General features: G+C 52.1%; 5 protein-coding genes across 5 annotated transcripts; 4 read left to right on the top strand and 1 right to left on the bottom strand.

Moving 5' to 3' along the window:
- Window positions 1-424: 424 nt before the first annotated feature.
- On the top strand, window positions 425-1231 carry CONPUDRAFT_163940 (uncharacterized protein; the record flags this gene model as incomplete). The annotated part of the gene is made up of 2 exons (XM_007768625.1): window positions 425-538; window positions 741-1231. 2 exons carry the CDS (start codon window positions 425-427, stop codon window positions 933-935), a joined length of 309 nt encoding a protein of 102 aa, XP_007766815.1. The 3' UTR covers window positions 936-1231.
- Window positions 1232-1478: 247 nt separating this feature from the next.
- Window positions 1479-6427, top strand: CONPUDRAFT_81032 (uncharacterized protein). The gene is made up of 15 exons (XM_007768322.1): window positions 1479-1618; window positions 1696-1776; window positions 1830-2011; window positions 2085-2792; window positions 2843-3058; window positions 3121-3212; window positions 3274-3372; window positions 3422-3548; window positions 3608-3774; window positions 3828-4103; window positions 4154-4586; window positions 4638-4859; window positions 4912-6010; window positions 6069-6291; window positions 6351-6427. Exons 2-13 carry the CDS (start codon window positions 1755-1757, stop codon window positions 5599-5601), a joined length of 3234 nt encoding a protein of 1077 aa, XP_007766512.1. The 5' UTR covers window positions 1479-1618; window positions 1696-1754; the 3' UTR covers window positions 5602-6010; window positions 6069-6291; window positions 6351-6427.
- A 356-nt stretch (window positions 6428-6783) lies between these two features.
- CONPUDRAFT_81031 (EXS-domain-containing protein) lies at window positions 6784-8429 on the top strand. The gene is made up of 4 exons (XM_007768321.1): window positions 6784-7207; window positions 7259-7459; window positions 7510-7728; window positions 7784-8429. Exons 1-4 carry the CDS (start codon window positions 6789-6791, stop codon window positions 8277-8279), a joined length of 1335 nt encoding a protein of 444 aa, XP_007766511.1. The 5' UTR covers window positions 6784-6788; the 3' UTR covers window positions 8280-8429.
- A 759-nt stretch (window positions 8430-9188) lies between these two features.
- Window positions 9189-10938, top strand: CONPUDRAFT_81030 (NAD-dependent formate dehydrogenase). Its single transcript, XM_007768320.1, has 9 exons — window positions 9189-9254; window positions 9317-9354; window positions 9410-9484; window positions 9541-9585; window positions 9641-9694; window positions 9747-9809; window positions 9869-10223; window positions 10279-10506; window positions 10571-10938. Exons 1-9 carry the CDS (start codon window positions 9233-9235, stop codon window positions 10819-10821), a joined length of 1131 nt encoding a protein of 376 aa, XP_007766510.1. The 5' UTR covers window positions 9189-9232; the 3' UTR covers window positions 10822-10938.
- A 143-nt stretch (window positions 10939-11081) lies between these two features.
- Window positions 11082-12616, bottom strand: CONPUDRAFT_53426 (Bromodomain-containing protein; the record flags this gene model as incomplete). Its single annotated transcript, XM_007768222.1, has 5 exons — window positions 11082-11275; window positions 11336-11484; window positions 11542-12017; window positions 12068-12379; window positions 12434-12616. 5 exons carry the CDS (start codon window positions 12614-12616, stop codon window positions 11082-11084), a joined length of 1314 nt encoding a protein of 437 aa, XP_007766412.1.
- Window positions 12617-13099: the final 483 nt, after the last annotated feature.

Raw genomic sequence — 13099 nt, 5'->3', positions numbered from 1 at the left:
GCCGACATCTACCGACATGAACTAACATTGATCTCACTCACGACCTCTTCTTTGCTGCGGGATTGACTACCTTGCGCCGGGTGCTCCCACTGTGTAAAATTGGCAGTACTTGACATATTCGATGTCACTCTGGTGCCTACCGGCAAAAGTTGCAACTCTCCTATCATCTACGCCGCGAAGGTTTAGAATCTATCCATGCTGATTCACGCTCGACCCGGCCAAGACTGCCGATGACCTCGCTGCGTGGGCCATCCAGTACGATCCGGACGGTATCGATGTCGACTACGAGAACTATACGGCTCTGAAGCTCATGGACGGAAGCGCGGAGAAGTGGCTCACTAATTCTACCGCTCCGCGCCAAGCTGCCTGCCTCAGATTATATTCTCACTCATGCTCGTGAGTTGAAACCTCAGAGAGATGAAACATGTCGCTGGCTTGTCTGGCACATGGAGTAGCTATTGCTCCCTGGTTCTCGTCCAAGTTTACCAGTGGTGCATATGTGGCTGTCGACAAGGCCGTCGGGGACCAGATCGATTGGGTAAGTGAAATTCGTCTCTTGATACATATGCGAAGCTCACTGGGTCCGTGCAGTATAACGTTCAGGTCCTTCATCAATGTGCCTAAACGGTGTATCCCTTATTTACTAATGATTGATTCTCTCAATCAACAAAAAAAGTTCTACAACCGTAAGTTGTTCAATGTTGTCCTGTGGAATTTTGATTGCTTAAATCACACCACAGAGGGCACAGATTAGTACACCACCTGTAACGACATCCTCAATAACCCCACGAGCGCCTGGCCCAACTCTACCCTCTTTCCAGATCGTTGCTTCCAGCGTGCCCGCTGACAAGTTCGTTATCGGCAAACCCACCATCGCCGGCGACGAGACCAGCGGTGGCTTCATGTCTACGTCGGACCTCGCTTCTTGCCTCTAGACCGCCAAGAAAAAGAGACGGGGTAAGCACTTCATCGTACTTACAGCACATATACTGACGGGTTGCCTTTGATAGACGCTGGTCTTATGGTCTGGGAGTACCCTGATGCCGCTGCTGACTGGATCAAGGCTGTTCGCGTTCAAGCTTTCCCTGAGGAAACGACTTCCATGATATACAACGACGAATCGTATCCCCATATACCCCGCGATCGATGTAGAGCTGGACTCGCTGCATTTTGATATTTATGTTATGAGGAATGCACATGCTTGCTCGACGTACGACAGTCACAATAGTTCTATGCACTCACTTTCCAGCGCACGGATTTTACCAAAAGCAAGACCATGCCAAAAAAGTCATAAGAACTGGATTTTAGAGCCGTGTATGAGTCATTCCGCTAGTATACATTCACAAGAGCAAGCATGTCAATGAACAGCTTACCCTAGAGTCAGCAAGGGTAAGAGCGGTAATCTGATTAGATGCCGCGATCATAGATCGGAAATGGCAATCCAACAAGTGGGTGTTTATCTTTTTGCGAATATACTCGCGACTTGCCCTCCACCGCGATATCCGTCCTTGTGACTGTCTATCGCACGCCCCTAGTACTGACGCGAGGCCACCAGTAAGCCGCTGAGCAACCCATCAGTCCGCGATCAGCGGCGTTCAATTGTCAGCTAGTACGGATTGTGAGCGCTTTAGTCGAGTCATATCCAGCTTGAGTCACTAACCTAGGCATCGATCTCGCACACGGGGTCATAATCAGCTCTCAGGAATCCCGAAGCACTCAGCACCACTTAAAACTGTACGGATTACGAGACGAAGATGCCGTTCCAGCCTCATGATGGTGAGTGAAAAGACACTAGGGAGCACTTGCGTTGTTCAATCAAGCACTTTTAGTCACTGCGCAATTCAGCTTTCCCAAGGAGGAGGAGAAGGTCATTGAGTTTTGGCGCGAAATAGACGCGTTCCAGACGAGTCTTAAGCTCTCTGAGGGCAAGCCAGAGTATGTCTTCTTTGATGGCCCACCCTTCGCTACGGGGCTTCCCCACTATGGCCATCTGCTGGCCGGAACCATCAAAGTACGTCCTCAAACATCTACGCTTGCTCGATCCTCGTGTTTAAGTTGTCTGCTTTCCCCTCGGATTTACGTAGGATATCGTCACCCGCCATGCTCATGCGTCGGGATTCCATGTCACGCGTCGGTTCGGCTGGGATACGCATGGACTGCCGGTCGAGCATGAGATTGACAAAAAATTAGGCATCACCGGAAAAGAGGACGTCATGAAGATGGGTATTGACAAGTATAACGAGGAGTGCCGCGCCATCGTCATGCGATACGCCACTGAATGGCGGCAGACAGTCGAGCGAATGGGTCGCTGGATCGACTTCGACAATGATTACAAGACACTCAACACGTCCTTCATGGAGAGCGTTTGGTGGGCGTTCTCAGAACTCTGGAGAAAGGGTATGGTCTACCGTGGTTTGCGTGTAATGCCTTATTCGACGGGCTGCACAACGCCGGTTTCGAACATGGAGGCCTCACTTGATTATCGCGAGGTCAACGATCCAGCAGTTACCGTATCATTCCCTCTAGTCGACGATCCAGCAACCGCGTTCCTTGCATGGACGACAACGCCATGGACACTGCCGTCCAACCTCGCTCTTTGCGTACACCCTGACCTTATCTACATCAAAATCCATGACGAAGAGCGGGACACGAATTTCATCATTTGCGAGCAGCTCCTGACTACGCTGTACAAAGATCCAAAGAAAGCCAAATTCAAGAAGCTAGGGTCGTTCAAGGGCGCGGACATGAAAGGATGGAAATACGTCCCATTGTTCGAGTACTTCACAGAGCAGGTACAGTCGCCCATTCTATGCTTAAGTGCATCGCTGATGTCGAGGTCAAGTTTGAAGATCGCGCGTTCCGCGTAGTCGTTGACACTTATGTGACGGCGACTGACGGCACAGGCATAGTTCACCAAGCTCCGGCCTTTGGTGAAGATGATCATCGCGTCGCGATCGCCAACGGCGTTATTTCTCCGGAAGATCTGCCTCCCTGCCCCATAGATGAATCGGGTAAATTCACAAAACCTGTCACGGATTTCGAGGGCGTGTATATTAAGGTGGGGTAACCCACTCACATTGGCAAGGGCTACCTTGACAGGATGTTGGTTGGTTGATGTAGACCGCGGATAAAGATATCCAGAAGATGCTCAAAGCAAAGGGCAGACTGATTGTGCAATCTACACTCAACCATCAGTACCCCTTCTGCTGGAGGTCAGTGCAAACAACATCATCTCGGACGTTTAAGGCTGATTTTGGCTCGGAAACATCCCAGATCAAAAACTCCACTAATCTATCGCGCTGTCCCTTCGTGGTTTGTCCGAGTATCTCCTATAGTGGACCAACTGGTTGCCAACAATGCAGAGACGCTGTGGTAAGCGCATATTACTTCATGTCCCTCTTGTTACTCACGCATCCATCAGGGTACCGCAACACGTCGGAGAGGGTCGGTTCGGCAATTGGATAGCAAATGCAAGGGACTGGAATGTCTCAAGAAATCGGTACTGGGGTACACCCCTGCCGGTATGGGTCAGTGACGACTACGAGGAAGTGAGTTATTTTCTGTGATCCATTGCTGTCCGACATGCTCATACACGCCTCGTGCCAAGACAGTTTGCGTTGGCTCGGTAGCAGAGCTGGAGCAGCTTACGGGAGCGAAAGGCATCACAGACTTGCACCGTGACAAGATTGACCATCTCACTATACCCTCGAAGACTGGCAAAGGAGTCCTTCGTAGGGTACCAGAAATCTTTGACTGTTGGTTCGAGTCTGGAAGGTATGCTAACATCCAATTGAGAGGTACAACATCTCTGCTAACTAATTTGACAGCATGCCATATGCTCAGGCGCATTATCCCTTTGAGAACAAGCAGCACTTTGAGGCCAATTTCCCTGGAGACTTCATCTCCGAGGGCATTGACCAGACACGAGGGTGGTTCTATACCCTTCTCGTTCTTTCGACCCATCTGTTTGGAAAAGCACCATGGAAAAACCTTATTGTCACAGGTCTCGTCCTAGCTGCAGATGGAAAGAAGATGAGTAAGAGTTTGAAGAACTACCCGGACCCAAGTTTGATCCTGGAGCGGTATGGAGCTGATGCGACGAGGTGAGAGAAATCCAAGGCTGCCCGCAGACCACATTTACTTATTGCCACAGAATGTACCTCGTCAACTCGCCCATTGTTCGGGGAGACAACCTTCGTTTCCGTGAGGAAGGCGTACGCGAAGTTGTGTCCCGAGTATTACTCCCTTGGCTGAATGCATTCCGTTTCTTCCTTGGCCAAGTCACTCTCCTCAAGAAGGCGACTGGCGTTGACTTCAAATACAACCCTCACGCGCCTCTATCGAACAATGTCATGGACCGATGGATACTGGCACGTTGTCAGTCTCTCATCAGTCTCGTCCGCGAAGAGATGGCTGCATACCGCCTATATACCATCCTGCCTCGCCTCCTGGATCTAGTCGACGAGCTGACGAACTGGTACATCCGCTTCAACCGACGGAGATTGAAGGGCGAGGATGGCAAGGAAGATACCGTGACTGCCTTGAACACCCTCCTCGAAACGCTCTTCACACTTTGTAGGACAATGGTATGTTCCATCTCCTATGATTGGCGCTTTCGAAAGCTCATACGATTTTAGTCGTCATACACACCTTTCATTACCGAGAATCTGTACCAGACTCTGCGCCAATACATCCCCAACGATCCCTCGGTGCCAGACCCACGATCGGTGCACTTCCTCGGTTTCCCTGAGATCAAGGAAGAATATTTCGACATTGTGATCGAGCGGCAGGTCAAGCGCATGCAGTCTGTCATTGAACTGACTCGCAATATCCGTGAAAAGCACAACCTCTCGCTGAAGGTCTGTGCAGAGCATTTAAATTATGATGGTGGCTGACAGCAGAATATTGCAGACGCCTCTGAAGGAGCTCCTCGTCTTCCACCCGAGCGAAGAGTACCTTGATGACGTCAAGTCCCTCCAGCGCTACATCCAGTCTGAGCTCAATGTTCGCGATATCGTCTTCACTTCCGACGAAACGCTTTCCGGGGTCCGTTATCGCGCAATCGCCGATTGGCCGGTGCTTGGTCGCAAGCTGCGCAAGGACCTTGGACGCGTCAAGAGTGGTCTGCCCAAAGTGACGAGCGACCAGGTCAAGGGCTACATCGACACTGGCAACTTGACTGTCGATGACATCAAGCTTGTTGCGGGTGACCTCACGGTGCAGCGCTATATTGAGCTGCCCACGACCGGAGACGAGCTGTACGCGACACACACGGATAACGATGTCGTCGTCCGCCTCGACATCAAGGTTCATCCTGAGCTGATGGGTGAGTGGCTCGCGCGAGAGCTCATCAACCGCGTCCAGAAGCTGCGCAAGAAGGCGGGTCTGCAAGCCACCGATGACGTCGACGTGTTCTATAAGTTCGAAGAAGGCGCAGGGGCAGATCTCAAACAGGCGATCGAGGAGCAGAAGGGCATCATTGAGAAGACAGTGCGCAGCGTGCCGCGGGATGTGAAGGAGAAGAAGGGAGGGAACGTCCTGATCGAGGAGGAGCAGGAGGTGGCGGACGTCAAGTTCGACCTGTTGCTGGTTAAACAGTAAAGATGCGACATAGGATATGCAGAAGTGTTACAATAGTTGCTGTACAATTCATAGATGCAAAGGCAGGAAGGGTTGGTCGTGATTCCACGTTTGACTGTGAGGGGGCGCTACTTCTTGCTCGAGCCAAAGCCAGCAAAGCCCATCATCTGGGCCATTTCGTCACTCTCCTCGGTGTGGGATTCGCGAACAAGCGCGAGTCGAGCTTCGTCCTTTTGGGCTTGTTTCTGCGCTTTCTTTTCCGCCCGCTTGGCTGCTTCTTGATCCTTGACTTCTGCTAATCGTTTCTCAAAGTCGAACGACTTGGCGTTCGACGCGTCTTTTGTCTTCTCGCGCAAGTACGCTATCCGGGCGCGAACCTGCTCGAGTGTAGAGCGCTCCACGCGTGTCGTTTGACCAAGATGCCTCAAATCTATAGAGATAAAAATTGAGGATGTAAACGAGAAGGTGTAGGGAGAAAAGATACGTACGTGATCGACTGTTAATGTGGTCGAGGTATGCAGCGCTGTCCCTGTAGTTCTTGTTACACGTCTCGCAGAAGAAACCCGGCTGTCCGGGTCCACGCCCGCCAGGATTCTGCACAACCATGGTCTTGCCAAGGTTCTTGTCCAGCTCGAGAGAACCCTCTCGACGCTTCATAAGTTCGGTGGCCTTGGGGAGGTCCTCTGTCTTCCCTCCCTTGCGTGGTTTCTTGCCTGGTCATCAGAGGCTTTGTTAGTCATAGAACGCGAGAGATTAGACTAGACAGACATGCCTTGTTTCATACGTTCCTCATTCTCCTGCATGCGTTCGCGCTCCTCGTCGTCCTTCTTGCGAGCGCGCTCGGCATATTCTTCCTTGTCCCATTTCTTGCGGAAGTCGGTATCGCCTGCCTTGGTGCCGTAGGCGCCGCCTTTGTCAGCCATTTCTAGATGATAATCGATTCAGTAGAGTAGTAGTGGAAATGATAGTACTGTGATGGCCGTCTTGGTGGATGTGTCAAGGTTGTGCAACCCGCTTCAAGGTGAAATGCATTACCCCCGAGGCAGGAATTAGCACAGCCACCGAGACACGATACGGTGCCTTTCAGTTTCGATGATAGGCGCGACTTACGACTGCGCAGCGACAGTTACGAAATCCTCATCGTCTCTTGCAGAGCCCTTTCCATTGGGCTCATGCTTGCCCCTCCCTGCTGCTGAACCTGCTCGATTATGAACTCCCAAGATGCTCTCCCCCTGGCTGTAACCTTTCCGCTTCCATTCCGCGTCCTCTTCCTTGTTGGTCTCGGTATCCTCGGCTGGGCAACCAACCTACACGGCCTCCAACGCCAGCGCATTGACGCACCCAACGTGCTAGAGCTCTCAGGAAGCCCGTATATTCCCCTACGCACATCTGCACCGCACTCCCCCACCCTCAACTCCACGTTCTACTCGCCCATATACCGTCTGTTCGTTAAGTACTCGGCATGGTGCTTCTTCACATGGGTCATGTACAGGCTTGCGACGCGTTCTAACGTGTATCTGGTCGATGTGTTCTCGTATATCCCTGCTATATGCGCTCTGGTTGTGCTCACAGTGCTCATATGTCCTTACGATGTGCTCCAAAAGCGCGAACGCGATGCCTTCCTGTCGTGCGTGTCTTGATAATCCCAAAATACTCTCTTTTTGCTCACCTTCCTTAGAGCGATCAGACGGTGCATACTCCCAGACGCAGACAAAGGGATATACTTCGCGGATGTCGTGTTCGCGGATGTGCTCACATCATACGCCAAAGTTCTGGGTGACGTCTGGCTGTCAATATGCATGCTATTTCCGGGAGAAAGCATGCTACTTGTCCCATCGCAAGAGGGGTGGAAGCATTGGATGCTTCCGTGTCTTATGAGGTACGTCCCAACTCCCTTGCATCGTATTCTGTCGTAGTGACCAAATGCAGCCTACCATATTTTATCCGGCTGCGCCAATGTCTAATTGAATATCTTGCTTCCAATAAAACGAATAAACGTCCTCTCTGGAACGCCTTGAAATACGCATCTTCGTTTCCAGTTATCTTTCTGTCTGCAGCCCAACGGATTGTTGCTGCAGACATCGCGGCTCAAGGAGATGAGCTTGCAGAAGAGGCATGGCATGGTCAACACCCTCTATTCAGACTCTGGTATTGTCTATACATGATACAGCTTCCCAATCTTACTTACCCTTTCATCATATAGGCTCTTGGCTGCTGCTGTAAATTCCTTGTACTCCTTCTGGTGGGACGTGACGAACGATTGGGGCCTCGACCTCTTGAAGATGCAAGTCACCAATCCACGAAGCCGTGCGCCTCGACCATTGGTCTTGCCAACTTTACACTCGAAATCATCCTCGATCAGCCGGGGAGGGCCCCTGTCGCCTACCTTGGACGATGCGCCCGGCAGCCCAGAGTCGACTCAGTCCTTCCAATCTTTACAGGAATTCCAGAATGGATCGTCCCGCCCTTATCCATACGGCCTACGATCTGTGTTGTTGTACTCCTTACCCGTTTACCCCCTCATGATCTTCTTTGATCTCGTCCTACGGCTTACGTGGTCTGTCAAGCTTTCAAGCCACCTGCACTCAGAATCCGAAGGAAGTGGGGTCATCTTTTTGGTTGAAGTAGCGGAGATTGTGCGTCGATGGATGTGGGTATTCCTGCGCGTCGAATGGGAGGTCGTGAAGAAGACAGCGTGAATTCTTTGATCCGCTCGCGAAGCGCGAGGCACAGAATATCGCCGCGAGTGTTACTTCTTCAACACTAGAGATTCTGGCCGGCCGGAAGCGACGAAAACACTACGATAGCTGCCTACTTACAATTAGTGTTTGTCATGGACAATCATATAGTGAGTCACACTTTGAGCTTGTGTTCATCATTCCGGTATTGACAGAGACATTGTTGGCTTGTCATTCCATCCTGCTTTCCAGGATAGAGAGCATTGGCAATTTAATATCTTTTTTATAGCCTTTTTGTCCTCGGAAGAAATGCACTTTGGCGATTATCGGGAAGTCGGGTCACTTTGTGATGTTGTTCCGGTTGCGCCCATCTCGAGGCGTCCGAAGGTGGCCTCCGCGCCTGTCCGAACAGTCATTTTACTCTCAGTACCGAGGTGCAGTATTAGAACGTGGACTTGAGGTTTGTCATTGCGGGAGGGAAGACTGCGCTGAATGCAAATTTAGGTACTCCCGCGCACACCGTCGCGGGGCTGATTCCTTCTGCCCCTCTCCGGAGTAGGAGACGCAGGCTACGGCCTCCCTCGGGGCGGCCCCCGCCGGACCTTCTCGCTTCGCTTATTCCCATTCGCACGCACCGATGAGACCTCGTCCCGCTCATCGCATCCGGCTCCCCCCGCCCCGCGAAACGATATGATTGGCCGCGCCTTGCCTCGCGTGTTTCCCCGACGTAACGCGACTCGGATGAACTGATTTGGCGTGTTCACACTACTGGTCGGAGCTCACGTGAGTGCCACGGGAAGATAATCTCAGATGACCGCTCGGATTCGGATCCACTACGAGGTTCCTGTGGCACTATTGGTAGCTGTTGGTTCACCAAAGGCCAAAGTCGGAAAGGATATGCGTTCACATACAACGCCTCTGTGACGCCATCAGCTGACCGACATTTGGGCTAATCAGGAAGCCGTGAACACCCTATGATCAGGGAATGGACTTTAGGTATATAATGTAGCTCTCTTGGGCCCCTGGTTTCACTATCCTCCAACTCCTTTACACCTTAGACACCCACCTCTCTCAATACTTCTACAACATCATGAAGGTTATTCGCTCTTGACGAAATCGCATCTTCATGTTTGCTAACCCGCGACTATTAGGTTCTTGCTATCCTCTACCGCGGCGGTGAGGCTGCTCAGCAGGAGCCCCGTCTCTTGGGTACCGTTGAGAACCAGGTTAGCGCCGCGACCCACAAGCGCTCAATTGGTATCTAACTCAAAATCCACTGCAGCTTGGTATCCGCGAATGGCTCGAGTCGCAAGGCCACGAGTACATTGTACGAGCACCTCCCTCCATCGTGCGAGTAGCACGACATTGACCGCTCTATGCAGGTTTCAGACTCAAAGGAGGGCCCCGACAGCGACTTCCAGAAGCATATCGTGGATGTGCGTCTATTCATGTCCTTTGACTTTTCCCCGCGTCTAATAATGTCTCTAGGCTGAAGTCTTGATCACCACTCCCTTCCACCCTGGGTACCTCACTGCAGACCTCTTTGAGAAGGCAAGTCTATAATTATCACTCAAGTTGTCTCAAGGGAATTTACAAAGGATACCTTGTAGGCGAAGAACCTCAAGATCTGTATCACCGCCGGTGTTGGCTCGGACCACATCGACCTTAACGCGGCCGTGAAGAAGAACGTCCAGGTCCTTGAGGTCTCGGGCTCCAACGTCGTCTCTGTCGCGGAGCACGTCGTCATGTCCATCCTCCTCCTCGTCCGCAACTTTGTCCCCGCCCACGAGATGATCGAGCGCGGCGACTGGCAGGTCTCAGACATTGCGCGCAATGCGTTCGATCTCGAGGGCAAGGTTGTGGGCACGATCGGTGCCGGTCGTATTGGCTACCGTGTCTTGCAGCGTCTTGTGCCCTTCGACACCAAGGAGCTCCTCTATTACGACTACGCAGCCCTGCCCGAAGGTATGCATCAGTTTGATCCCCAAGCAGCGGAATGGCTGATGACCTCATGTTGTAGCTGCCGCCAAGGCCGTCAACGCCCGCCGCGTCGAGGACCTCAAGGAGTTCGTCTCGCAGTGCGACGTTGTCACCGTCAACTGCCCCTTGCACGAGGGTACCAAGGGTCTGGTCAACGCTGAGCTGCTCAAGCACTTCAAGAAGGGTGCCTGGCTCGTCAACACCGCTCGTGGTGCCATTTGCGACAAGGACGCTGTCGCCGCCGCTCTCAAGAGCGGCCAAATCAACGGTCAGTCTCATTTGCTCCACGGGTGTATAAATGTCCGAATGCTGATATTCCCCTCTGTTCACAGGCTACGCCGGTGATGTGTGGAACGTCCAGCCCGCGCCCAAGGACCACGTCTGGCGGACGGCTAAGAACCCCCTTGGCGCCGGAAACGGCATGGTGCCGCATTACTCGGGCACGACGCTCGATGCTCAGGCGCGCTACGCCGCGGGCACAAAGAACATCCTCGACCACTACCTGAATGGCACCAACCAGGAGCCCCAAAATGTCATTGTCGGTGTCGGCAAGTACGAATCCAAGGCCTACGGTCAACGCTAGAGGATGTGTACCTGCGCTGGAGTCGTGGTCTCGCTCGTATAAGGTTTTTTATGGATGAATGACTGTATATATAATCACGCATTTCTTATGTATCAATGCTCTCCAACAAAATCTCACACAGTGGATATTTTTTCGTGACGTGTGAAGCGCAGTGCGCAGCTACTCTTTTCCATATTGACTCTACTCGAGAGCGTTACTATAAATTACGCGCATAAACCGGTAGGATAAACAAAAGCATCGCGGATGAATACACAGCAGTGCTACAAATCTCTCTTCGCATATTCTGCCAAATGCTCCTTCATAAACTTCTCTAGCTTGGTCGCGTTCTTGGCGTATATCGAACCCTCGGGGTTATAAAGCCGACAATTATCAAACACCAGCTGTGCATCTTCGACGAACGCCTTGAGGTTCGGGTATTGGCCTGTCTCCAGCTTGTGCTCCATCGTATTAAAGTCTATTTTATTAAGAAAAGTCAGCGTAAGCTAAAGGTGAGGTGGGTAACAGTAGGTCTCACCCATGGGCTTCTTGATGACTTCGTAGTAGTCAACGACCTCGTCCCCGTTGACGGGGTGGAGGAAGGCCCAAGCTTGCGGATGGCCCTGTAGATCGGTGAGCAGTCGCTGCATGAAGTTGTGCTCTGCACTCCGTGCAGTCGTCCGGTTCCTAGAGTTTTTTTCTTCAGCTGACTTCAACTTTCGCGTAACAGAGGTAAATACACACATAGCGTCCATGGCAGGTGTCCATCCACTCTCCTCTGAGAAACCGACGAATCGACGTAAGACGATGGTGCTGGAGAAATACCGGAGACACTTACTGAGCCCCGGAACGCCCTGTGGGTCCACACCGACGTTCTCCGGCTGACCCTCCTGAAATTGGGGCAAACCTTCATATACCACATGGCTCTTGCTTTTCTCGCGAATCCGGGCAAGAATCGCCTCTCGTTGCAGGGCGACGATGCTGACCTTGTTGAGGTAGTCGAACTTGCGGACCATCGTGCACTGCATGATCGTCCCGCCCTCGTAGTCCTTGATGTACCCGGCCCAGACGGACCGGTCCAGCGTGATGTCCTTGGAAAAGCCCTGTTTTTTGAAGTAGCCGACGGCGTAGTTGTCGGCGTATGTCAGGAAGTGCATCATGTCCGGGTAGGTTTTCTGAATGTGGGCTTTGAAGTGGTCCATGAGCATACCGCCATATCCCTGTAGAAGTATAAGCGAAGGATCATTTTGAGAGAACATACGCGCCAAACCTTGACTTGGTCGACGGAAGCAGTCGCAAAGAACACAATCTCGGCAAACCCTCTGTGCGGAAATGGTCTGTAGCATATTCCGCCAACCACCTTGTACCCCCTCTTGATGATCGCCATGGCTTTTGAGTTACTATCGTACACCAGACGGGCAATATACTCCCGAGGCATCTTTGGCAGTTGCTTCTGGAACAGTGATTTGAGACCGGTGAGAATGACCATTGACCGGGGCTCCCGGTCGTTTTCCACCGCTGTTATCTGTATAATCCCCTTTCGAAGCTCGACCACGGCCGCCTTCTCGGTCTTGGCTTGAGGCTAAACCAACTTGAGGATAGCGCTGAGACACATTGTCACATATTTACTCACCACGGTAGCCGAGGCTGGAGCAGCAGAGTCCACCGTCACACCGGTTACAAGCCGTGTTAGCTGACCCTCGTCCATCTTTTCCTCCACCTTGACCTTGCTCTCATGTGCAGCCGCGCCATTCACCGCATTATTCTGAGCCTGGACTTGAGAGTCGGTGGTAGGTGCGCTCTGCGTCTTTGATTTCATGCCGGAAACCTTTTTGCCTGCCCTTGGAGGGCCAGCGACTGCACGGCTACTGGCGTCGGGGCGCTCGGCCATTTGCGCTGCGAGGGGTTTATCCTCTTCGTCGTCGTCGTCATCGTCTTCCTGAGATTTTGGTGGTTCTGCTTCGGCTTCACTGAGAGATGAAGATGATAAACGCCTTCGCTTAGTCGGCCGCTCGTCATCTTCGGCTGTTGAAGGAGATACGGGGAGGTCAAATGTCGAGCCTAAAAGACGATATTACGATAGAGTCGAGGAGATATTCACGAGGAATAAACGTACCGGCGGAGGGTGAGGTGGTGGTAATCGTGGACACGGGCAGCTTCATCTGCTGCCTTAGGGAAAGGATATCATCGTCTTCGTAGGCAAAGTCGAGAAGCTTGTCTGCATCCTACGAGCGCAGAGTTTAAGTAGCATAAAGCCAGGCGGACAGAGACAGCATTACCTATGCACCGCGCAAACATGTAA

The sequence above is a fragment of the Coniophora puteana genome (genome assembly GCF_000271625.1).
Source record: "Coniophora puteana RWD-64-598 SS2 unplaced genomic scaffold CONPUscaffold_4, whole genome shotgun sequence".
Lineage (NCBI taxonomy): Eukaryota > Fungi > Basidiomycota > Agaricomycetes > Boletales > Coniophoraceae > Coniophora > Coniophora puteana.
The sequence above is the reverse complement of the archived record's forward strand: the minus strand, read 5'-3'. Positions and strand labels throughout refer to the sequence as shown.